The following is a 27413-nucleotide window of genomic DNA, read 5'->3' on the forward strand; positions in this document are numbered from 1 at the left end:
GAAGTTCCCCCTAATGTTCCCATTAAACAGTTCACCTTTCACTCTCAACCTATAGTTCTCATCTTGCACAACCTCAGTGGAAAAAAGCTTGCTTGCATTGACCTGATCTATACACCTCATAATTTTGTGTACCTCTATCAAATCTCCCTTCATTCTCTGACATTCCAGAGATTAAAGACCTAACCCTATTCAACGTTATCCTATCCTGCAGCTCCTCGTCCCAGCATTGTCATTGTAACCTAAATTTAAATTTAGACATACAGCATGGTAACATGAGTCTGTGCCTCCCAATTACATCCAAATGACCTACAACCTGGTACATTTTTGAATGTTTAGAGGAAGCTGGAGTATCTGGGGAAAACTCACACAAACACGGGGAAAACATACAAATTCCTTAGAGACAGTGCAGGATTCGAACTCAAGTCCAGATCGCTGGCACTGCAACAGTGGTGCACTAACCACTGCACTAACTGTGGCATCCCAACTTGAGAGATAGCAGGACAGATCAATGGCCAGATAGTATACTCCCCTCCTAATCCTCAGGTTATTACATGATTATGGTTGTGGTTGCTGCAGGTAAATCTAATCAGTTCCAGTCTATTGATTCAAGCTATTTCTTCACAGCCTTTCCTCCAACATATGATCAGAAATAGAGATGTCAGCTAATGAACTCATGATGGTAAAATCCAGACCACACTGAAGTTAAAAATCTCCTGTGTTTACATGTGGCAAAATCCAGGCTGCATCCAGATCAAGCTGAAAATGACCAAAACAATTTTCTCCGACATATGCAATAAACATATTTGAATAAGATAGAGCTCTAATCACTTATCTTTGATATTCATCTCTGTTAACAACATACCAGTTATTACCCATCAACCAAAAACTTGTTTAGACTGGCCAAATTAATACTACTGCCACAATAGCTGGTCAGAGACCAGAAACCTGCAGCAAATGACCTCAAAAACTATTTCCATACATATGTCAGAAGTTTGATTCAAAAGCTTGCACATGTCAAGATGAGTGAAACAGCATTTCAAAATATCTCTATCATCCAAATTAAAGGAACATGCTTAACTGATGCCCCATTGACCCTCGGTATGTTTTGAAAGGTGGGAAGAAACCTGAGCCTCCAAGGCAAACACATGAAGATACGGGCAAAACATGCATACTCCTTACAGACAGCACAGGCTTCGAACCCTGGTCCCAATTACTGGCGCTATAACAGCATTACACTAACGGCTACACTAATAATCAAGAAATGCAAGTTGAGGCTCTGAAGTCTGGGGTTTGTTCTATCTTGATCTTCTCAAATTAGAGTTTCCTCCATTGCTCACTTCATCATGGCAGCTCAATGCAGGAGGAATCCAGCTTGTCCCACTATGTCCCATAACCCAACAAAGTAACTGACATCTCATAGCATCAGACATTATGGAAATAGATCCTCCAGCCCCTCTGTCAATGTTGGCCATCGGCTACCTATCCACAATGACAATCACTATTTAAACAAAACTCATTTCCCAGCATTGGCCTTTGGCCCTCTATGCCATGTCATTTCACATAGTCATTTAGAAACTTTTTTAAATCTGTCCATTCCAGATTGAACAAAAACATCTCCTCCAATCCCTTTTGAATATCCTCCCTGTTCCCCTAAACCTTTGTCCTCTAGTCAGGAACCCTCTGTAAAGGGAAGAGTTTCCACTCTGTCAGTGCCTTCATACTTTTGTGCACCTCAATCCAGTCTCCTTCACCTTCTTCATTCCAAGAGAAGCAAATTCAGCCTATCCAGTTTAACCTCATACGCTCCAATCCAAGTAATATCTCAGCAAATCTTCCCTGCAATCTCTACTGTGCAATCAAAATCTTCCATTTGTGCAGTGACCAAAACTCTACATAGTACTTCAGTTGTTGCCACACAAGTAATTTATGTAGTGTACCATAATGTCCCTGCTCTGATTGTTTATGCCCCACCTAATGAAGCCAGCTCTCCTGCATATATTATTAACCATCAAGCTGTGCTGTTGTCTTCAAGCATTCTTGGACGTGTTCACTAAGCTCAGGATCAGATGAATAAAATATTGCCTCCAATGAAGTGCTTTTTGCTGTTGCTGAGCAGTTATTGTGGTAGTAGCATTAATTAGCTGCTGGAAGCATTCTAGGAGCCGTAGGTGATGCCGGTAGAGGACCCATGATTTGAAGCCAAACAGGAGTGTGGGTATGACAACGGCTCTGTATACGCTAATCTTTGTGAGGTTTTTCAGTTGGTTGTTTTTCCAGACTCTGTTGTGTAGTCTTCCAAAGGCGCTATTTGCCTTGGCGAGTCTGTTGTCTATCTCGTTGTCGATCCTTGCATCCGATGAAATGGTGCAGCTGAGATAGGTAAACTGGTTGACCGTTTTGAGTTTTGTGTGCCCGATGGAGATGTGGGGGGGCTGGTAGTTATGGTGGGGAGCTGGCTGATGGAGGACCTCCGTTTCCTTCGGGCTGACTTCCAGGCCAAACATTTTGGCAGTTTCCGCAAAACAGGACGTCAAGCGCTGAAGAGCTGGCTCTGAATGGGCAACTAAAGTGGCAACGTCTGCAAAGAGTAGTTCACAGACAAGTACCGGCATCACCTACAGCTCCTAGAACGCTTCCACCAGCGTTGTCTCCACTCCATCCTCAACATTCATTGGAGTGACTTCATCCCTAACATCGAAGTACTCAAGGTGGCAGAGGCTGACAGCATCGAATCCACGCTGCTGAAGATCCAACTGTGCTGGTATGTCACGTCTCCAGAATGGAGGTCCATCGCCTTCCCAAGATCGTGCTATATGGCGAGCTCTCCACTGGCCACTGTGACAGAGGTGCACCAAAGAAGAGGTACAAGGACTGCCTCAAGAAATCTCTTGGTGCCTGCCACATTGACCACCGCCAGTGGGCTGATATCGCCTCAAACCGTGCATCTTGGCGCCTCACAGTTCGGCGGGCAGCAACCTCCTTTGAAGAAGACCGCAGAGCCCATCTCACTGACAAAAGACAAAGGAGGAAAAACCCAACACCCAACCAACCAATTTTCCCCTGCAACCGCTGCAACCGTGTCTGCCTGTCCCGCATCGACTTGTCAGCCACAAACGTGCCTGCAGCTGACGTGGACATTTACCCCTCCATAAATCTTCGTCCGCGAAGCCAAGCCAAAGAAAGAAGTATTAATTAGAGGATTGAAAGGAGAACTCAAATTATTGATGACTTCTCCAAGTAGTCCCATTAAAGCACTGTTTCTTTAGTTGTGTACAAACCAAATCTGCATGAACTCAACAATGCTGGGTTCAAAGCAGTCAAATTTTGTATGCTGGCACAAAACAGACATTAGAACTTCAACACTCCCAACCTCCTTCCCTACACCCCACCCACCCCCCCACCACCCCCCATCCATCTACATCTGCCCTTATAATTTAAACTCAAAAAGACCTCTGACGCCTCTTTCTGAATGGACCTTCAGAAAGGTCCATTCTCTTCCATTACTAATATGACGGGGGATGCAACTGCAGCATGTAGTGAGCATATGCAGGTTGATTTACTGGAGTGATGTTCAGATATTTCTCATTGCACAGATGGAAAGGGATCACTGGAAATAGTTTGCAGAAGAGTTTATACACATAATTGGAGGCACACTTCAAGAGATTGTTTTGAGGAGATTTTGAAATTGGGAATAGACAGAATTTAGGAAGAGTTCCATAGCAAAGTGCAAGACACCATCAATGACAGAAAAAGGTTTACCAGTGGAGGAGGGATAGAGGGAAGAAGTGAGAAAAAAATGGCGTTGGTCACATAAGAAATGGAACCTGAAGCTCAATTTGAATATGTAGCCTGTAGAATATCTGGATGAGTGATCTTAAAATTTAGACTTCTTTCTGGTTTATATGGGTGGCTTCTCCATGACTAATGTTAAATTGCATAGAGTTATTTATTTATGAATTACATGATGTTAGTTTTGCAGTTAGAAAACACGATGATAAAGGAGGAGGATGATAGACACTGAGCTGGCCGTTCTCAAAATAAACATAGACATTGATCCAAAGCCAACAATGATGCATCTGAGGGAAGAAGAGATCAGAAATAAAGACCCCAAAGACGGAGCAAAGTGACATTTCTTAATTGACAATGTGAAGGTTAAACTATTGTTGTAAATGTAAGAACAGCAGTGTGGCTCACAAAAGTAAAGGATATTGACATGAAGATGCAGCACCACAGAAAAAGAGAATATTAACATGTTGATCATGAGATGGTCACCAAAGGCAGTTAGCCAAGATGCAATCATAATACAAGTAGCAGAGTAGCAATTTGATGGAAAGCGAGAGACAGAGCTTAATTTTCACTGTCTTTCCCCAAGATAATGAGTTTCTTATATTCACGACATTGTTGAAAAGGGAGAGTTCTCTTGTCACTGGATGAATGGCCTCAACGTACAAGGCACTTGCTTCACTCCACTGCAGAGCAAATGAATACAAGGACTCATAAGCAGGTAGTGTATGTAGGCTCACATGCTACAAAATAAAATGCCAATAAAAATATCCAAGGAGTTATGTTCCTTTGTTGTTCAAACTGACAAATATATAGAATGAAAACAGAAAATACTCAGGCAACATGTGTGGAGGCAGAATTGTATTTAATATTTCAAGTCAATATTTAATATTTCATCAGACTAGACCTGATGAAAGATCATTAACCTAAAATGTTACATCTGCTTCCTTTCTCCACAAATGATTCTAAATTTGAGGAATGTTTCTAATATCAGATTTCAAACATCTACAGTGTTTTGCTTTTTAATTACTGGCAAGCATATACACGCGATAACAGGAAAGTTATGTAATTAAAAATCCTGTTGTCAGATTGGAATTCTAAAATGATCTGATGATTTACCGAGTTGTGTCTTTAATTCAAGCCATCCCCAACTTTGTCCAGTTACCTCTGTTCGGAGGTTCACATGGACAGAACCCAGCTATGATGACTATCAGTCACATAGCCTTTTCATGAATATCGTTACAACGCACGTCGTATATATCACATGAACATGGTGCTCCAGGGAACCTTCCTCCAATGTAGAATAAGTGCTTTCAAAAAAGTAGGAAAGAGAAGGATATTAATGAGACAAAACATTTCATAGATTTAATTTGCTATCATTTCGAACTTTGTAATTGTACTCTTTCAAGTAAATGTATTCATTTAACTTTTGAGTGCAGTAATTGAGTAGAACACAAAAGTGGTGGAGAGATTCAGCAGCAATAGGAAGTAAAAGGCCATCAACGATACAGGTCTGAGCCCTTCTTCAGGAGTAATTGTGGACTAGGCTACAACAAATGATGTATCATATTTTACAGATGACTTTAAGATGTTCCAGTTTCTAAAGAACTCAATAAATGCAAGCTTCCAAATATGTGAAAATGTGACACACATGTGTCACATTGGCTAAACTAATTTTCTTTCATGTTTCTTGAAAAGCAGTGCATCAGATCAATATGTCATGAATATTCCAAACATTCTGGGGATTTGATCCTCATAGGATAAAGTGAGAATTCTGTGAGATCTGTTTCACTTGTAAACTTGGTTGTGGTAATATAACTAAAGTGCACCAGTTACACGTGGCTTTAATCACGAGAAGCAGCTCGGCAGTAATCCAGCTGCCACAACAGCAGGACCCATCTCTACTAAGAGATTAGTAATAAAGTAGCCTGAATACTGTGATGTAATTTTTGCTTTGCAAGAGCCTTTAAGTATATTCCAGGCTTTAAATATGGTAAAAGGGGTTAACAAAAAGGAGGTTATTTCTAAAAAAAAAACAAATCTAGATCCAATATTATTCTGTTTTGAACCCTTTTGCATTCAAAACAGAGAGCCTCATCAATTATTTAAATGAAATTGAATATTGTTGAATTGAGGCAGTTATGCAAAGGGGGAAGGAATATTTTGATAGGAATTATTTTCTCATGAATCATTTTTCCAGCTTGTTAACAATCAACCCCAATCTGGTCCTATAACCTTAAATAAATAAAGTAAAAGTCTTGAGAAATCATTATGTTTCAAAGAGAAATACAAAGAGATTTAATCTGAGATCACTGGAGGATGGGTGGATTTATTGATTAGCTGCTTCTCTTGCTGATGCAATATTAGCTCTGTTGGTTACAACACAGCAGTGCAACTCTACAGAAGTTCCATTAAAAGCTGGCAGTGATTGGTACATTCAAAAAGAACAAATAAACAGAGAGAATCCAGCCTGAAGAGGCTGTCAAAAAAAGAAGCAGTATTACTCTGGAGGACCATCAACAAAATAATTGATCGCAATACAGCATGTCACAGACAGCTCTGTAATGAGGCCTCTATACCAACATCAATGCTGCATCAAAAAACTGCGACACTCACTTGAATTTCGAAGTATGAGTAAAAGTTTTAATTCAGAAGGAAAATGACTAACTGTATTTAAGTGGAACTAGGGACTCGTATCATTTGCATAATCCAAGTATACTCATTAAAAAATACCTTGTTTTCACTCTCGTTAAAATTATTTATTTTAAAAGGGTACTTTATTCTGTTATATTTTTGATCCATATGCAACTGTCAGTTTCAGCCTGAAAATGAAAACAAGTTTGGCAGATTGAAGTGGTAATGAAAACAAGGGTTAGAATACGTTAAATGCACATGCTTATTCTTCTGAACCCCTAAAACAAACAAAATGGAGCTGTCGCTGTGTATTATCTATGCTGTTAACTAAAGTATAACTTTGGTTATTTATTTCCATTTAAATACATCACCAATTTAAATACCACCCACACAAGAATTTTAGTACTTTTTTTAATCTGTGGTTCATCTATCTAATCTTACAATATTCACTGAAAATATTTTTTTATTAATGTTACAAAACATAAATATTCCTATTTTGAAAGATCTTGAGACCTTTCGGAGGATTACATAGAGGGATTAATCAATTAGATTTAAAAGGCAAAAAGAGATGGCAGTTTGTAAATGGGATGATCGGTGACTGCCTAAAGCTCCAGCAACTGTCTCCATCTCTATTATATTGGGGATTTATCAGAGCTTAATGGACTGGCTTCAGTTGAGGGTCCCGGGGTGGTTCAGTTTCATGTAACCGGCTCATGGCAAAGCCAAAGACAGGTCTTTACAACTGAAACTGCTGTGTCAACATTGAGAGCCCAAAAGGGAAACTGGGCTCTATTCCAAGTTGTCAGTTTAGATTCTACAGATATTTCTGATATTTTAATTCTTCATTAGTTCCAAACCCAAACTTGGCGTGATCGTGGTAGCAACATTCAGGAGAGGGAAAACTCATCCTGATAAAACTTAATAGTAAAGCCTGCACAGAATACTGTTACTTTATCACACAGCCTGAATATTCTCATGCCTTAAGCCTTCAACAAATTGTGAAATTATACATTTTTATTATTAATGCTGCAAATTGGATTATTCTTTATACTGGGTTTGTTCGTTTTAGAAACAAATGATCAGGGAATAGCCTATTAAAATGCAGTTAAAAGGCTCCATTATTCAGGGAAAAAGGCATCTACTCCAAGATTATATTCTTTCTTTCACTGTTCCACTACATTCTTCAATCCTCTATGTATGGAGTTTTCATGTTTTCTAGGTGGCATTGTTTTTCCTCTCAGTGTTCGGCTTTCTCCCACATTTCAATTTGACGGGTGGATGTGTGGGGAACTGGCTACCAAATTTAACCAGAGGTGTTGATCAATATCAAAATAATCAAAGGGAAATTGTTGGGCTCTGAGCTAGAATGTACTGAAATGCTACAGGGAAATAAAACAAAGGGAGACAGGACTGAATGGATTGCTTAGCTGGGAGTTGGCGTTGACCCAAAGAGTTTAATGGCCTTCTGTGTCCGAAGTAAGGCTCATAGTCGTCTTTTAGCAGCAAGTGCAATTTTCTGAAGTCTTTTTCAAAGAAAAATTTGGAAATCAGATTTGATTCTCCAATCATATTTACTTTCCTAGTTCTAATTTATAAAATAGAATTATGCAAATGCATAGTATTCAATTTTTTTAAAATGTATATAGCAGGACCATTTGATTTCTCAGGTATTCTGGGAAATGTTAAGGCAGATCCATTTATTTTGCCTTTCTCACAAAATCCAAGAACTTCTCCACTACAGAAGGAAGCAATTGAGCCCAATCCAGTCTAAAGCATCCATCAGAGCAATTCTTACAGTTCCACTCCCCCACATTTTGTTTCCCACAGCCCCGGAAATTATCCTTATCTCAACTACCTAATTATTCTTTATCGAATGGAGGCTCAAAAGATTGTAGATTCTAGAATCTGGAACAAAACAAAACAGGCAGCTAGAATTCATCAGGTCAGGCAGAGAGATAGTCGACATTTCAGGTTTAGTAACTGTTTTTGTTTCTGTCATCCAACAAGCAGAAACACCAAGATTATAACATCCCTCTGTATAAAGCATTATTCAATTCAGAATTATGCCCATGAGTTCTCACCATACTTGAACTAACATCTTACAGAAAGAAACATGGATATCTTAATTGCTACACATAAGGTACTAAATATAAAATGATATAATAAAGTGACATGCAGAATGTCATCTATGAGCAAAAGAAAAGTGAGGTTTTTCAGTCAGAGCTCCCAATCATACCACAGGAATCGCAGTTCCTCCGAGCAGACTGCTGACCATCTGGTGAAACAATGGGGTTGGCCCACTCCTGTACTGCCTCATGTTTTCACACTCATATTTTGATGTTAAATGACAAATGAAAATCCTGAGCAATATTTAAATCTAAAAGATTAATGCCAAGACTTAGAAGCTATCAGGTCCCTTATCTGGACTTTCTATTCTCCATCTAAAATAAGTGCAACATTGACTACATTTTTGACACAACAAAAGCCTACAAATTCACTTTAGTACAATTCCTGATGCCTTACCCAGTGGATTTAATCTCGCTCCTTATATACTTGTATCTGTGGAGGAAATAAATAACAGTGCTGGATCTGTGTGGATTTGATTGATCTTGTTCAAGTTGCAAAAGGATACTACCGATACTGTAATCTTGAAACACCTTTGCTGGAAAGGAAAACCATCAGCTAAAATTCTCTTAGAGAAGCACAAAACTGCAGATGCTGGAACCATGAGCAAACAACAAATTGCTGGAAGAACTTAAGTGCTGAACACCTGCAATGCCTTTGTGGGTCTTGAACTTCCTTTAAAAGCAGAGAATAGCTGGAGAAATTCAGCAGGTCTCTCAGTATCTACACAAAATCAACATTTTGGGCCTGAGCACTTCCTCAAGGTATGAGGAAGGCCTCAGACTCAAAACATCAGTAATGTATCTTTAACCCGCCCCCAACCCCCCACCTCCCCCCCCCCCCCCCCACCATGGACATAGCAAGACCTGCTGAGTTCCTCTAGCATTTCTGTGGTTTTACTACAATCAGAGTCACTGCAGACTTTCATGTTTCACTTGCACTTCCTTTAGCCAACCATTTCAACTCTCCCAACCATTCCTATCCAGATTTGGCTAACCTTGACCTCATTCATTGTCAGGGTGAGGCCAAATGTAAACTTGAGGAACAATGCATCATACTCAAACGTGGTGGAGAAACTCAGCACGTCATGCAACATCAATAGGAAGCAAAGGGACATATTTAATGTTCTAGTGACAAAAGGCTCTGGCCTGAAATGTTGGTTATATCCCATGTTGGTTATATCCCTTTACTTGCTATACATGCTGCTTGACCTGCTGAGTTTCTCCCCAGCCCTTTTGTGTATTGCACTACATTGAGAGCACCTGCATTCTTTCCTGTTTAACTCAAAATACATCATATTCCCCCGGACATCTTAAAACCATTACTGTGTACATCATTCTTTCTAATTTTCTGTTACCCCTTCCTCAATTTAGTTTCACTGTTTCCACCTCCTCTTTTCCTTCTCGTTGTTTATTTCTCTAACTACCCCCACCCATTTCCAGTGATCGCTCACTCTACCTGTCTCTCTACCTTTCCCACTGTCCGTCCAATACCCTATCAACTCTTTGTCCCTCCCTGTGTTCTTTCCCCCTTCATATACGAAAGACAACCTCCTCTTTAGTCCTGTTAAAGGGTCCTGATCAGAAATAACCATTTCTACCCTTGTATGCTGCCTGGGTTCCTCCAGCATCTCACTGTAAGCTGAAATGATCTCTCCTGATCAGTTTTCAGGAACCTTCAGGATTTGATGCCCTGCATTTTTAAACAGAGAAATAAACCTCTGCTCATCACTGCCTGCGCTGACATGAGGAAAAGTGAAGAGTGCTGGGTGTTGGCAAGGAGGAAGCTAAGAGAGTAAACATATGATACAAGTACACTGGATCTCTTTCTTAAACAATCACACCATTCTTTAAAAAGCTACATCAGTTCTGAACTATTAACAGGTTTACAGTCAGAGCAGTTTGCCAAACTAGTTTCTCGACATCTGTCACTACATAACAAATCCACATTTCAATAGTGGAGGAAAGGCTGTTGTGAGAAAAGCAGACGCTCTTTAAAACAAAATGATGACAAGATCAGGTTAGCCCTACATATTTATGAACAATTGCAAATATGTCAGTGAACGTGGGAGCCCATGATGCAATTTGTACATTAATGCTTGAAAAAGCCATCCTTTTTGAATCTGTAACTCCCTGATCACAAATGGTCAGGTTGATTTAAACAAGATTATGATACAAGCAACACAGAATCAATTTGAACAGGATTCTTGAAATCAATCTTGCAAATAAGTCATACAAACTTTAAGAGGACAAGATTTATATCCTAAAGTGCACCCAACAGCAAGTAGCTGAGGTGGCAGTTCCTGGAGGTGCCAAATTGCGCACTTTACAATCCAGGTCAGATAAACAACATTGGGGTACGTTTCACAAGGACCAGAGTTGTCCCCGAGCCATTGCTTGAAAGGAAAGGAAGTTGAAAACATCAATTCAAAGCATAATGCATGATAAAATATTCTGTATATATATTTCAGGCAATTTTCCATTTAACTCTGGCAATGGAAATTCAGTCAATTTAATACAAAATAACTGACATCGGGCAGAGATATAACTACCAATGAGGATAAGTAGCATTCGCTCAATCTGCACCACCATCACTGTATTTATAACATTCTGCTATGTGGAGAACAAAGCTTTCTTTCAAAGTAATTCAGTGAATCACTATATCCAACATTTTGGCAATGTTCTGAGTGAAAGCCTATGTCAGTATGGATGTTTTACCCTCAGAAATTAACTGCAGAGATGTGCTGAACAGGCAATGCAATTATTATGAGGACTTAGATTCAATCAGCATTTATTTAATTAAATTCCTGTGCCCCAGTGTTTTTCAACAGTGAAGACATGGAATTTAAATAACACTGTGCTGCTATCTCAAGGGATCATTAAAAATGGACCCATTTTCTTCTCCCTGGCTGAGAACTTTGATATAGCTGTTCTTCTGAAAGACCTCACTATTTGATGATTGTTACTTCTTATTATAAGAAAGTCAAGAGAAAGTCTTGGCTGAGTGGATTCAGAATTGGCTTGCTTGCAAAAGCAGAGGGCAGTAGTAGATGGAATGCATTCTGCCTGGAGGTCAGTAACTAGTGGAATTCCGCAGGGATGTGTTCTGGGACCTCGACTCTGTGATTTTTATAATTGACCTGGATTAAGAAATAGGGGGATGGTCAATAAGTTTGCAATGACATAAAGGCTGGAGGTGATGTGGATAGTGTAGAAGGCTCTTGTAGGTTACAACAGGATTATAGACAGGATGGTGAATTGGGCGGAAAAATAGCAGGAGCTCAATCCTGAAAAGTGCAAAGTGATCCACTTTGGAAGGTCAAATTTGAAGGCAGACTCCATGATTAATGACAGGATTCTTACGAATTTGAAAGTACAGAGGGTCCTTGGGGTCCAAATTCATAATTTTCTTAAGGTTGCTGCACTTTATAGTATGTTGGCCTTCAGGAGTTGGGGGATTGAGTTCCAAGAATAGTGAGGTAATGTTCCAGCTCAATTAAATTCTGGTTAGTCCACAGTTGGAATATTGTGCTCAGTTCTCGTCACCTCGTTACAGGAAGGATATGGAAGTTATGGAAAGGAAGCAGAGGGGATTTACCAGAATGATGTCTAATTGAAGGTTAACAGGCTTTTCTCTTTGGAGCGAAGAAGGATGAAGGGTGACTTAATAAAGGTCTATAAGATTATGAGAGGTATAGATAGGGTGGACAGCAAGCACCCTTTTCCTGGGGTTAGAGTAGCAAACACTGTACAAGCTGAGGGGAGGAAAGTTTAGGGGAGACATTAGGAATACATTTTTTTTTACACAGAGAGTAGTGGGCATTGCTGGGGTGGTGGTGGAAGCTGGTACAATAGGGACTTTTAAAAGATTCTTAAATAAGCACATGGATATAAGAAAAATAACGGTCGTGGGTGTAAGACAGAAGGTTTAGTTTGTGGACTAGGTTTGTAGTGGTCGTTACATCATCCAAAGGGCCTGTACTGTGCTATAATGCTCTATGTTCTAAGAACAAATGTTGTTGAGTACTTCATCAACAAGGATAAAAGACTTGCTTGATGGATTTATGTAATAGCATTGCATTAGTAAGCAGCTCCTCAGTTAGACATCAAAATACATTATCAGCGAACAATGCAGGGAAAAGTCAGGTAACTACAAATTAGTGAGTCTTAGATTGGTGGCATGGAAATTATCAGAGAAAATGCTCAGGGACAGGAATTATATTCATTTGGAAAAGGAGGGAATGATTATGTTTGATTAATGTGGTTTTGTCTGGGGTAAATCCTGGCTCATTAATTTAATTGAGGATTTTGTGGAGGCAATGCTGGAGAATGAATATGGCCAGTACATCTTGTTCAATATGGACTCCAATGCGGCATTTGACAAGCTCCCACATGGTAGCCTGGTCCAGAAGGTGAAGGCTTATGGATCCAAAATTGGCAGTGACATAAGGCAGAGGGTATAAAAAAATGAAGGTTTAACATGATTTTTTTTTTCTGATTAGAAATCTGTGACTCATGATGTATACCAAGAATTGGTGTTGTGACCTTTGTTGTATCATAACTTGGATATGAATGAAGGAGGTATGATTGCAGATGACAAGAAGGTTGAAGGTATTGTGGTGAGAAACAAAGGTGACAGCAAGGTGCAGATCAGATGGAAGGGGAAGAGCATTGGCAGATTAAATTTAATGCCAAGTGAAACATGTCAGCTAGTCAAATAGAAGTCAGACATATTCAGTAAATGATGAAGCACTAGGGAGCGTGAATGAATGTTACCAGGATGCTGCCTGAATTAGGAACTTGTCTTATGAGGGAAAACTTGAATGAGCTAGGAATTTTCTCTTTGGAACAACAGAGGATGAGGGGTGACTTATTAGAGGTGTCTATGATTCTAAGGGGCATAGACGGAGTGAACAGCCAGCATCCTTTTTCCTCAGCATGGCAATGGTCATTAACAGATGACACCTTTTTAAGGTAGTGGAGAAAGGTTTAGGGGGACGTCAGAGGTAGGTATTATACACAATGAGTGGTGGTTGCCAGGTGTAGTGGTTGAGACTGATAAAATAGGGGTATTTAAAATAGTCTTAAATTGGCACATAGATGCAAGAAAAATAGGAAGAGATGGACTGTGAGGGGGTGGGGGAAGGGTTAGTTTGACTGCAGAATAGGTTTATTTGGGTTGAAGCAACATTGTTGCACTGTTCTAGGTTCTATGAACCCAGAGATCTCGCAGTAAAACTCCATCGTACCCTGAAAGTGGCCACACATATTGATGTTATGCTTGCCTTCGTGAGTCAGACATCAAATTTAAGAGTTGGGAAATTAAGTTGCAACTTTAGAAAATACTGGTTAGGCCAAACTTGGAGTACAATTCTGGTTGTCACACTATAGGACAGTTGTGATTGTTTCTGGACAGAATGCAAATGAGATTACTGGGGTGTTGCCAAAATTAGAAGACTTTAATTATGGGGAGAGATGAGATTGATTGGGCTTGTTTTCTCTGAATGAGCCTGAGGGCTGATTTGATGCATAAATTTATGAAACATAGATAATCAAATGGTGTACAGTTTATTTTTGCACTAGAACTTAGTGATAATTCTGTAGCACCTGCAGGAAAAATGAATCTCAGAGTTGTATGTGGTGTCATGTACTTAATATGACAGTAAATCCGAAATCTGGAAAGTATCAAAACCTAAAGGGCATAGGTTTAGGGAGAAAGGAAGGAGTTTTAAAGGGGATCTTAGAGATGAATTTTTCAACCCATGAGTTGAGCTCAAGAACTCATTGTCAGATGAGTTGGTAGAATGAGATACAAGGACTATAAGAACCATTCAGACAGATGCAAATAGGCAAGTCATTAATGGATACAGTCCTGATGCAGGCAAAATTGGATTAGTGTAGATGGACAAAAAGGTTTGTAATGTCATGTTTGCCCCAACAACCTGTTTCTGTGCTGTACAATGCCACTCAGATCACCGATGATGTGAAAATATATCCAGCTCCAACAGTAATTTTAATTTGGTTTATTGAGTTGTCAAAACAAAAAGCCACGTAATACACCACGTTAGGAGTAGCATGTTAGCTACCAAGGCAATGATATACCACTTTTGCTTGTTACCAGAAAGCGACTAAGGTTGGACCACAGATCAGTAAGCTAAAATCCTTAAATGGACAGAATTTTAATTTGACATAAAGCAGAAAAGTATTATAAATGGCAATGCCATTTGTGAGCAAATGATGAGAAATACCAGCTCAATTTGTGCATTCAGCCTCATTTTTATTTTAGTACCCCAAAAGAAACATCTATTCTAAAACAATTCTTTCAAGTCAATCCTAACGCGTGACTGCAAGCGATTTTAAATTGATTAATACATTCCTTCTAATATCAGCACGTCTAAATTTTACACACCTAATCGAAGTGACTAACATATATTCACACAAATAGCAATTAATATTAGGAATAGGTTAATCGTATGAGCCCACACTTTTCTTCTTGTCATAATTTCCCATCCACACCTCCAAGAAACGGATATACCCCCACAGTGTGCCCCACAATGTGCACAAACGAGTGAAATATTCCATGTAGAGCAGAGTTCTACAGCATGAAAAAAGGCCTTTTAGCCCAGCTTGTTCATGCCAACCAAACTAGTCCCATTTGCTTGCATTCAGTCCATATCTCTAAAAACCTTTCTTATCCATGTACCTTTCCAAATGTCTTCTGAATGTTACAATTATCCCTGCTTTTATCACTTCCTCTGGCAGATCATTCCATACACTCACCAAATTCTGTGTGAAGGTTACCCCAAGGTCCCTTTTAAATCTTTCTCCTCTCATTTTAAACTGATGATCATTGGTTTTAGATTTCTCTACTCGGGGGAAAAAAAATGTAACTATTTACTTTGTGGAATAGTTTTTTTTTAAATTATGCTGTGTGTTTAGGAGATAATCTCTTAGCCCTTTTCAATTCCTGGTACATTTGCAGGTTCTCTACCCTAATTTCTATAAGACGGTGACAGCTACTTGAACGCACTTGAATTGTTGCAGAAAAGTATTGAAATCGGATTTCTTTGCTGGTGCCTGTTTGAAAGTGATAATAGGTGGATTTGTGTGCATTTATTAACAGTAATGTCTGTATATTATACTGAATGTCCAACAGTTTCAATAAGCATAGAATGAACTCTTGTTACTGTAACAAGATTTGGCTCAAGTCGTCAAAACTGTGTGCAATTCATTCCTCATCTATCTCAGACCAGAGAACATATGAATGACAAATCCCTCTGTGTCTTAACACCTTGATCCAGTTGGTGCTTCCTAGAACTGCCTGCAGCCACAACAGCCTCATTCATAACTTTGTTTCTGAGTCCTAGCTTTTCTGATGTCACACAAACAGGAAAAGAAGACTCCATTGCAACCCACTAACTCCCCACCATGATCTCACACCCGCATCAGTCCCTCATCACAAACCAGGATGTTGTTCAAATTAAAAAAAAGAATTGTTAAAAATATGAGTCAGATTCTACTTACAATTTTCAGACTGGAAATCTGGTACAAACTGTTCATCATTGTCTGGGACCTGAGCTGTTGAGGAAAAAAAATAAAATCTAAAAATTCTGAATGCGTAACAAAAAAAAAATGATTTAAATAGAATGCCAGTTCAGAATAAATCGTTCTTGGCTCTTCAATGATAAGAAACCATTCAACATGGTGAAAGTATTTCTACAAAAAATGTTCAATCCCAAAATTACAGAACACCAATAAACAAACCAATTAGACAACAAATCCAATCACTAACATTTTTTTATAGAAGATACAGGATTTTCTCTTTGCTCTATTACCTTGGATAGAGTCTATTCTTTGTATCGTCAATGATCTTTACAACATTGAGAGGAGTCAGCAGTGTACAGACTTCTGTATCTGAAGTACACCGTTCTTCTATCACAAGAAAGCATTACACGTATTTTCCATCACAAAAAGTCTTTCAAATTCAGATTGTGGGGGGGAAATTTTGTTCCATTTATTAAATTTTCATTCACAAATAATTGAATCATGGTTAAATAATTTGGGGAAATATACAAAATCCATGATGGAATAGAGACCGTGAATGATTCCCAAAGATATAGCATTCAAATTTCAAGATCATGATGTCTTTTTTATTTCTTTTCTTTAGCTTGGCTTCGCGGACGAAGATTTATGGAGGGGTAATGTCCACGTCAGCTGCAGGCTCGTTTGTGGCTGACAAGTCCGAAGCGGGACAGGCAGACACGGTTGCAAGGGAAAATTGGTTGGTTGGGGTTGGGTGCTGGGTTTTTTCTCCTTTGTCTTTAAGACCTTCCCATTACCCCATTCCAACTTTAATTTTACACCTTTGATATTTTATCCAATAGGTAACTGTTATGTGAAGAATAAAAACCCAGCAAACCCTAAACTCTATCCCTGCTGTTCAAACATCAGTTTTATTTCAGTATTTTTTGTGCTTCACTGTATATATAAACTAACATCATGCCAAACAAATTCTGAAATGAATAATTCATGAGGTACACACACACACACACACACACACACACACACACACACACACACACACACACACACACACACACACACACACACACACCTGCAATAAATTTAAAATTTACTTTTTTAAACTAATGCACTATTTAGATCTGGTTTTCATATGAAAATAATGAAAAACTCCTTTACAAATGTATCTACCTTGTGAGTTTATCTGTACCATTTTGACTGGTGAAACATCAAGATCAATTTATTGTTTTTGCATGCTTAGCAGGGTTAAAATCAGATAGCATAAGAGTTGGGGATGTATGATTCGCTCAATGCAATGACTTACAAAATAAAAATTTGGACAGGATTCTATTTTTCAACATTATGCATCGGAAAATGTCCATGGATAGGATTTTAATTGATCAACTCTAGTGTTGAACTGCTAATATGCATTGACTATCAGTCTTTACCAATAAGGTTGTTAGAGGATCACTCTTGTACATGGATCCATATTTCAGAAAAGAGTTTATGGCTTTAGTCATTAGATATGAGAAGGAAAAGGACCAGAAATTAAAAATAATTGATGATCACAAATAAAGCTAACATTGTGACTGGTTAAAAAAAAACAATGCTTGAGAAACTCAGCAGGTCGAAGAGTGCAGTTTATATAGCAAAGATAAAGATACATAACCAACATTTCAGACTTGAGCCCTTCATCAAGGTATAATATTTTGGTATCTTTGCCATATTAAGTACATTGTTTGACCTGCTGACTTTCTCCAGCATTGTGTTTTTACTTCAATTGACGTGTCTGCAGACTTTTGTGTTTACTCCTAACATTGTGCCCAACCAGGGAAAGTACAGTTTATAATATAAAAAACAAACTGCAGGTGCGTGAAATTTGAGATAAAATCTGTAAATGCTGGAAACACTTAGCAGTATAAGTATAGATAAGTAGTCGGCATGGACATGGAAGACAGAAATACCTGCTTCAGTGCTGTATGGCACACTGAACTCTACAAGTTTCTACAGTAATTCTGCAAGTTGAATTTAATTGTTTATTGTTATCCATACTGAAGTGCAACTTTCTTTAATGTACTATCCAGTCAAGTCAACCCAAACGCAAGTACGGCAAATAGTACAAAATAAAATAAAAATTCAGCGTATGGTGTACAGAGAAAAAGTTCAGTTAAAATGGGGCAAGAGTAGCATCATTAGACTAACAAGATAATCTGATAACAGCAGGGAAGAAACTGTCCTTGAACTGGGTGCAGTATATGTTCAAACTCATGTACCTTCTGCCTGATGGGTGGGCATAGTGGAATGGGGCTTTTAATTTATTGGTTGCTTCTAATCAACAGTAGCAAATTCAGACAGACTGGGGTGGCTTGAGCTGCAATTACAACTCTCTCCAATTTTTTGCAATCTTGGGAAGAAGTGTTCGAGTTCCAAACTGAGGGGATTCATGCTTGTTGTTTGCACATATCATAAAATTGGTGATGAAGTGTTGATTTTTCTTACTCTTTAATTGAATGAACTTCCCCAACTCAGAAAAGTGGCTCTCACTGGCCCTGGCCACATGAAGTTGTGAAATTATAATTTAAAGATTAACAGAAAGGTTACAGACCATCTTCTAAATTGTTTTAATGCCAATTACTAAAAAGCCAACTTTTTCAAAATAAAAATATTTGCATAGATCTCAAGATTAACCACTTTAAATGCCAGGTGATAATCAGAGAAAACCCCTCAAAGCGAATGGTAATGTTGGTGGATAGTTATTCGCTATAACCGTCACTGCTATCCATCAGTGGAAACATAAAGATAGCAGAGAATACATTCCCACCTTTTAGATTACAGCAAGATATCAACAAGAATAAAATTCAGTTAAAACTTTAAAATTAATTTTAGCTTTAAAGTTTGCGGTGAGTGATAGCGCAACGGTATTCCAGTTCAATTCCGACGCTGTTGTAAGGAGTTTGTACGTTCTTCCCATTTCCATGTGAATTTCCTCCAAGTGCTGCAATAGTTTCTTCCCACATTCTAAAGATGTACTGGATTAGTAGGTTAATTGATCACATGGGTGTATTTGGGCAGTGCAGGCAAATGGGCCGGAGGGCCTGTTAGCATGCTGTATCTCTAAATGAAATTAAAGTAATTGACCAGAAGGTTTTTCTACAGAAGTCTAAAATAATGGAGACTGAAGGGTGAAAGCAGGTTCTCAGTTCACCACTCTATCGTTTTTTTTTTCTCCATTATACCAAACACTTGGCATCTGACAGATTTTTACAAGTATGAAATTAAAAGAGTATGTAAATAAAAGAGAATGTAAAAGAGCATTTGTTTCTGTGATTGAACATGGCAGTCCAGCCCTCCATTTATACACATTGCACAACAAAGCCCAGAGCTGAACACCATTCTCCCCACACAGCTATCTGGACAAGCCCAAACACAATATTTCTTTAAATTTTAGACCCAAATACTCTGATGGTCAGAGAAATTATTCCAGAAGATTTATACTTATTTTATGTTCTATTTGTATATATGTAATTATTTTGTGCATGTGTATGCGTGCACCTTGGCCAGAGAAATATTGTTTCATCTGATTGTGTATGTAGTCAGATAATAAGCTTGAAATTGAACTTAAACTTGATATACCTGTCATAACTATTGATATTCAGTTCAGGTCAGACCCACTTCATGTGTCAACGCATTCAAACTAAAGAGACAAATCTGGAAAATGGGATTTGTGTAGGCAGGTACTTGGTGACTGGCACAGATATGATGGGTTGAAGAGCCTGTTTCTGAGCTGTATGATTGTGACAGTGTAAACTACAACTTGGACCCTAATTTGTATTTATTTCACTTGAAAAGAAAATGGATTGTTTTGTAAAGTAATTGAAACCTGAATATAAAAATACAGTCAAACTGAACACCAATCATTTTCCATTCAGTTTGAAATGGTGCATGGCTACAATGAAGACAGTATCCTACCTGGTGCTCAATGCTGTTGTCTAAAAATCTTTCAGAAAAATTCAACCATTGTAAAATTGCAAGTAATACTCAATGAGAGTGAATGAGCAAAAACAATCTGTCTGATGGATCAATTAATTTTCAATCTATTTAGTAAGTAAGACTTCATGGTAGTCCCCACCCACTGATTTCTCTGAAATATAGCTATGCAAACAGTAATTAGGTCAAATATAGTCTGAAAATGTCTTCAAACTCTTTTTGTTGACAATGAATAAAATAACTGATATTAGAAAAACAATTCAAACTCTCGATAATGTGGTCAAACCACATCAGCAATGTTACACCCTTTAGCCTGGGGATTAGGGTTGGGCTTGCAGGAAACAATGGCAGAGGAAACTTGTAAAACCCTGTCAAGTATTTGCACTTAGATTAAAAACCAAAATAGTGAAATTGTGTAGCTTGAGACTTGCAGTGATTTTTAAATCACTTATGAGCAGATATTCTGCAAAACAGTTATTTCAGTGCTACTTGTTAATAGAAAACCACTGGGAGAAACTAAATAGAAAAAAAAATGCAGTTCTGCCCTTTGAGAGCTTTTGTCACCCTGTGTATCAATGAAATCCTGGGACGTAATTTTTTGTTTGTTCAGCATCCAATCATGTCCCCCAACCTGCAGTTGACTTTAACTCAGTTTTACAGGTGACCTTTAGCATCTCTTGCTCCCACTTCCCCATTTTAGGCAGAATATAACTTTTCAAGTATAAGTTTGGAGAGAGCAGAGGTCTTTTCTTCATATAGTCATGTTAGAAATGACAATGTTCAGAATGCACCAAACCTTTTTCTAAGCTGCTCTCGGTATGTGTATTAGTCCAAACACAGAAGACCGCTTCATTTTCAAAAAGTGCTCCTTCTGAATGTACTACAATGGAACCTTCAACTTGAATAATTCCAGAATATTATAGGCGTTTTCCCGAGGGTATTAGGGATCCACAAACAAACAAAAAATCTATCGTGAAACAATACTTTTATTTCTCTTTCCACAGATTCTGCATGTGCTACTGGGTACTTCAAGCACCTTTAAATCAGGTTTCCAGCATCTGCAGTATTTTATCCTTAAGAGTCATTATTCTGACTATAAGTAGCTTCCATCCAAGGGCTGCAAATTAATTTCTAAACTAAGCAAAGCAATGCAAAAACACAATCCTAAAAAAAATGAATCAATAAAATGAAACTTGTGAATACCCATTCAGATATTTTTGAGCAGCTGATCCAAAATAGGATTGGTGGCATGAGACCAAGCTTGGTGACATCTCTGTTGAAAGAAAAACACTGGGAAGGCGTGCACAATGTATAGAAGTGGGTGATGCAGGCGCTGAGGAATATCGAATTACAAACAGTTTGCAAATATGCTGCTTTGATCTTCCTCCAATGTCGCCCCGTTACCTGTCAGAAACCAAACAATGTCACTGGGTAATGTTAAAACGCGCGAGGCCACTAGTAACATGCTCGCTGCCTAAGAGGAAGTGACTCCGTGCTTTCTGAATAAATCAAGTCTAAACTAACGCCACGCATACTTTAAACATATCCGTGCACATCAGGACAGAAACAACGGGGATATCTTTCTACAAAAAAAAAGAAGGAAAAATAGGGGTTTACATCTTGATCTTTTCAATCGTGTTGCTTCTTGAAAGTACTTGTTGAACCCTGAAATACTTGAGCACACTTTGGTAACTCTCCAGTACAATCTGTCCTCAATCATTCCTTCCGTTAGTGTTTAGCAACTTCAACCACAACATAAGCAATGCATTGGCACAAAAAAAAGCAAACACCTTATCATTTAAAGGTCGGAATGGCAATAATCCACCTGTACAGTTACTTTGCAAAGATACAATGAAATCATTCAAACCAGCCATCCTTTAGATAAGGCTATCGGGACAAATGGTACAACTAGAAAAATGACCGAACGAACGATTGACGGAGTTTAGTTACAACACCAAAACATCCTGTCTCTAGCGCTTAACACTCTCTACACAACTTAACCACTGTTGGCAAAATGGACCATCCCTTTTGCGCCTCAACAGATCTGCATCAGTCTCCTGATAACGCGTACAGAGAGCAAAAAAAAACAGTGGGGAGAAAAAGTCCCTTGTACATTAGCAACACTGTTCGTCACTTTCAGTTAACAATGTTATCATTTCAGACGTTTAAACATGAAGTGATGGCAAACTTAAAATGTACTTTCTTAATCCAAACAGTGCGTATTTACATACAATTATCAATATACCTTAGTTGTTGACTTACAACATCTTGTGTTTTACGCGATCTTCGCAGGAAATTACTTCTACACAAAACAGCAAAGTAAATTTTCGGGATTCTTCCATCCAGGAATCAGTATCTTTTCAGACAAAATGCCACTTTAAGTATCGCAAAGACTTTTCAACACCTGGTCATCCCACACAGCCCAATGAAAAGACAGGATATGTCTATTCCTCCTATCCTTTTGGCGCCCAGTCATTTTAATCAGACTATTCAAATACCATCGAACATCTAAAGGGTGAACAGGATATTTGAGCGAACGCCTTGTAAAATTAATTCATTTTCTTTAAAGTAATTCTTGTTTTAAATTTGCCAGGGAAATTATTTCCTGCATAGGTTTGTCTTGATAGAAACCTTGATGTCAGAGAAAAAAAAAAGGACTTAACACAGCAAAGCAGTATTTGCAGATACTGGGTTAAGCTATTATTTTCCAAGAAAATCAATCATTACATTATTGTACCTTCACCTATTCTTTCATCTAACCACGTTTACAAGAATGACACCGACCTGCATTGCATTTGTTGCCCAGATTAGGATCAAACTTTAGCATTTCAAATGATATAACCAGGATAATTAAGAAGTTCAAACAGAACTGAGACACGCTTATGTACACATCTTCTGCACTACCTTGAGGTATCGAAATTTTAAACTAAAAATCATAATAGCTGGTAGTTCAGTAGAACATTTTATGACTGAAGTTTCCCTGCGAATATTCTTATGGGTCAACTATTTTTGAAGAATAAAACTCTTTAACATAAGAAATATCGATATACCAATTTCCAAATAATAATGAGAAATATCCAGAAGGGGAAACTAATATAGCTTATAACCAACAAGAATTATTTGAAATTAATTTTGGCGTTAAATAAAGCCTGATTTATGTTAACAGCATGCTTTTTTAAAAAAAACACACAATCTACTGTTATGTCTCAAAATCGTCCGCTTTTCCGTCTTCCAAATAAAGGTAACAGATTTAAAATATGCTGGTTACAAACCTAAACTTCTGTGCTGTGAGCAAGCTGGATAAAAGACACTCGCGCTCAGATCCTGAAGCATCCCGTCGCGATGAATCGAGGAATATAAACACTTTTTGCCATCAGAAAACAACACCTAAAGAACATCAAAGCTCGTTTTTTGGCATCATCAGAGCTCAGATGCAGCTTAGTGTCTTAATAATTAACGCTTAAAAAAATCTCCGACAGCAATGAAGATTGATCAAGTAAAATCATCCCCAGTCAAAACTAAAGGTTGCTTTCAAACTTAAGTCGAGCTGTCTGGGAGGCTGCAGATCTTTCCCCAAAAGCAGATGTGATTGTATACTGGAAGCAATTTCTCCTGGTAATCTGTGATGACACTGGGAAGATCAACCCTGAGTTCCCCAAGGCAGACTAATCACAGTCTGTAATGTATGCATGACACATGAGGTGGCTCTTTTTGAGCTCAATTAATTGGGCTTCACGTTAGGAACGCAACTTTTAGGCGTCGCGATTGTATTTCTTTTGTACATTTTTATTCTGTCACCCAGCGATGAGACCGTTTCTTACCTTCTGCGAGCCACGTTTCCTGCAGCTGGCTCAAATCCTGGAAGAGTTCTGCAGATACAGAAATAATGTTAAAAAGTCAGTCCATATGTACTCGTTTTAAACACTATCTGAAATCAAGTCAATCTAATAACCTTGAGTTAACAGTATCTCCTCCTAATACTGGAAACTTGGGTTAAAATCCAAAACAGCATTATTGATTAGAGGCCAGTCTCATACATCGCGACTCCCCTCCACCACCACCACCGCGAACACATTTCAGATTTTAATACATTTTCACCGACTTTCTTTTTTTTAGCTAAAATAACACAGAAATATTATGATCAAAAAGCGACGACAGGAAGTTAGCTGTCGAGATGTTTGCCGGATTTATTCAATTACTTTTATCAATTATGCACAATCTCCCAGGGTTAAAATAAATTAGTATTATTCACAATAAATGTTGTTACTGGGCAGATTGTGTAAAGACCATAAAGCTTAGCACAAAATATAAAGGGGAACAGAATTATGTTTATAATCTATACAACAGATTATAAATATATAAAGTGCATCTGCATTTATTTGACACCAAATGAGAGGTATGGATTAGTGAACTTCTACCCACAAATACTAGTGGCAATTTATATTTTGAGATATTTCTAATATAAATAATGGCCAGGGACGTAATAAAGTAGGCGGAAGATATTTAATTTTGAAAAAAAAAATATTACCTTCTGAATCTTGAGCTAAATCTGTGTCAATGAGTTTCCTTTTCCTTTCACTTGTTGTCCTTTCACTACATTTCCCTCCATGCGGTTTCTACAGAAGTTAAAATGTTGGTTAAAACGTGGAGCCACACACCTACTGCACGAAAAATACACAACGCATCTCTCAGGGGCTTACTCAGGGTTGAGAGAGAGAGAGAGAGAGAGAGAGAGAGAGAGAGAGAAAGTCTCAGTATCAGCACTGGTTTTGACCGGTTACTGTACATTGAGAGCTTAATCTAGATAAAACAAGTGAAAACTTGACCTTAGACTACCACGTGGATCTCTCCCCCCACCCCCCCCCCCCAACTATTTGTGGTGAACCATTCCATCAATTTGTGTTTAGCAATCAAGCGAATATTGTGTGGGGTATTCAAAATAACTGAAGATGTTTTTGAACAGATCTATTAAAAAAAACCGGACGGGATAGGTGATTTTGTGCTGAATGCAGTATGTCAAATAGCAATAATGATAAGTGAAGAAAATGTAGTTCAACATTTAACAAGTAGAGTAAATAAGTGTAGTTCTTCAGCTAGTTATTTGCCACAGAACGATCTGGTTTCCAAATCGTGACCAGCTGGTTTCTGTCCTCCTGACTTCGCTGAAGCTACTGCCTAGTTTTGAGGTGTTGCATAATTTCTCATAATTATGACAATTGTTAGAAGGTACAACAAAGTTGGTACTTGACACTGGTGAAAGACAGGGAAGGTGAGAGAGAGAGTGGGGTGGGGAGGTGGGTTAAAAATCCTACTCCTGTAGTCCTTAAACATTTCCTTATTTCAGATTTATCTCCACTCGTGTTTTTTTTGTGTGTGTTAGAAGCATTAATGGTGCGTAGCTGAAGTTGCGATGATGACGTTCATTAAACAGTAATACTAATAAAATTAACGTCCGTTCGAATCCACTTGGCTTACAGGAGTTCACTTACAGGAGTCACCATGTAAGGCACTTGCTGGTCGTAGTATCCGTCCATTCCGTAGCTCATCGCAAACTCTTAACTCGCTTTATTCTTCAGCATTGAGACAGAGACTGTGGCTTGACGGACTCGATCAGCCTAGAATGACAGACAAGATGGCCAAAGGGGGAAAAAATATCTTGAATGGACTGCCTGAACTTGCATAACTAATGAGCCTGCAGCGCACCATTCACAAAAAAAAACTCATAGACTACCGCCCTAACCTGTTCCTGAGGGAGAGCGATCGGCCTGAAAACATGGATAAACTGCAGGGAATTAGCGGCGTGAGGAAGGTTGGGAAGACGACATAAACCTATACACGCAGCCAACAGCTAAACAGATCCCATCCCAGCACTTCGGGATTATCTGTGCATGTGCGTTCGCTTCCATTTACAGGATTTGCAGACCCAGGCAATCCACAGAAAACTGGTAATGGCGATCATCGTGGGATTCCCTAATTTTGTACTAATTTGCAGCTAACGGGACGAGATGGAGAGCGTTTTATTATCATTAGATTTTTTTTTGGTCAAGCTGTATCACGCAGTGCTCTAGAGGTTTGCAAAAGTTGAACAGGGTCTCACCTGAATGGGTGTAGTGCGATCGCCTATAAATATTCCCGTCAGATTTGGTAAATAGCATGAATTAGTTGATGCAAGTCCTTTCAAGACAGCCCAGACCTATGGTTATGCTCAATTCACTCGTTTTTCCTTTGCTTCTCCTCCAGGGGCCTCCAGTGTTTTCTCACAGATCTCTCTCATTGGTCGCCTGTCTATTTCATCGGCTCCAATTTCCAGCCGTCAATCACTCACAAGACTTGATACAGGCTTTCTTTCGCGAAGCCTTCATAAATGGGGGAAGTTGATGAAGGGGTGGGGGATTGAATCAATTTGGTGCAAATCGCGTACAGTTCTGAACACCAGTGTCCGGGAGAGGGGAAGGGAGGGAGAAGGAAATATTCGTCCTTTAAATCAAATCCTGGATTGTAACCAACCACAGTCAGTGCGAAGGAAGCATGAAATTGTTTTCTGGGTAGAGTAAAACTGAGTACAGAATTCCCGTCTAACAACATCGATCCTGTCTTCAAGTTCTCTTCGCCTGCCTGATGTGAATCACCACTTCTGTCAGGAACCAAAGACCACGATAAATATTTATTTTGAAAATTAAGCGGTAGAAAGGCGGAACTAAACTGGAAAGTAGAACAGCGCTTGCAACATTTCTGACCTGCCCTGATCGTGTTTGCTGATTGCAAGAGCCACAAAACCCTGTGTAATAGTGACGTATCTTGCAAAGCTGCAGATGTTTTGTTTTAAAACATAGACAGTAGGTTGTTTTCTCTTGCATTGCCTCTGAACAGAGGAACTTTGGTTCGAGAAACACAACGAGAGCTAGGAGTTCTGCATTTTTAAACTTCATAAAATGCCCTCGCCTCTTTCCCACTGTTTCTTCAAAACAATCTGAGCAACAGTGTTCAAGCTGTCTAATCAGGCAGGAAGAATGGTTCCCGCAGCAACGGGGGGTGGCGCTTTGTGCATGACCAGACAGATTTGCATGGCTTTGGTGAGTTAACCAATGGTGCGGGCTGCTTTTTAGCTGATTGATATGCTTATTCATAGAGCAACAGTTTCCCTCCAGGCGAAAGAAGAGTGGAGGGAGAGAGAGAGTGGGGGGGGGGGGGGAGAGAGAGAGAGAGAGAGAGAGGGGGGGGAGAGAGAGAGAGAGAGGGGGGGGCGGGAGAGAGGGGGGAGAGAGAGAGAGAGAGAGAGAGAAGAACCCTTTCAAAGCGAGAGAAGGCGAATTTCAGAGAAGGATTTAAAAAAAAGTCAACACAACCAGACTGGAAGAGATTGTG

The 27413-nt window shown here is 38.9% G+C and overlaps 1 protein-coding gene across 3 annotated transcripts in view; it reads right to left on the reverse strand.

Moving 5' to 3' along the window:
• The window catches only part of etv1 (ETS variant transcription factor 1), a 133241-nt gene extending 106332 nt beyond the window's left edge, over positions 1-26909 (reverse strand). Inside the window, exons 1-5 of one of the 3 annotated variants that reach the window (XM_069913749.1) lie at positions 26146-26908; positions 25538-25663; positions 24577-24664; positions 23870-23917; positions 16065-16118 (exon numbers count right to left, since the gene is read on the reverse strand). In XM_069913749.1, the coding sequence (XP_069769850.1) occupies positions 16065-16118; positions 23870-23917; positions 24577-24664; positions 25538-25594 (247 nt within the window). In that variant the 5' untranslated portion in view covers positions 25595-25663; positions 26146-26908. Of the gene's footprint in view, positions 1-16064; positions 16119-23869; positions 23918-24576; positions 24665-25537; positions 25664-26145 lie in introns of all 3 variants that reach the window. The other 2 variants (XM_069913751.1, XM_069913750.1) reach the window with 2 other exon arrangements.
• Positions 26910-27413: the final 504 nt, after the last annotated feature.

This window comes from Narcine bancroftii, chromosome 1, assembly GCF_036971445.1.
Source record: "Narcine bancroftii isolate sNarBan1 chromosome 1, sNarBan1.hap1, whole genome shotgun sequence".
Classification (NCBI taxonomy): Eukaryota; Metazoa; Chordata; class Chondrichthyes; order Torpediniformes; family Narcinidae; genus Narcine; species Narcine bancroftii.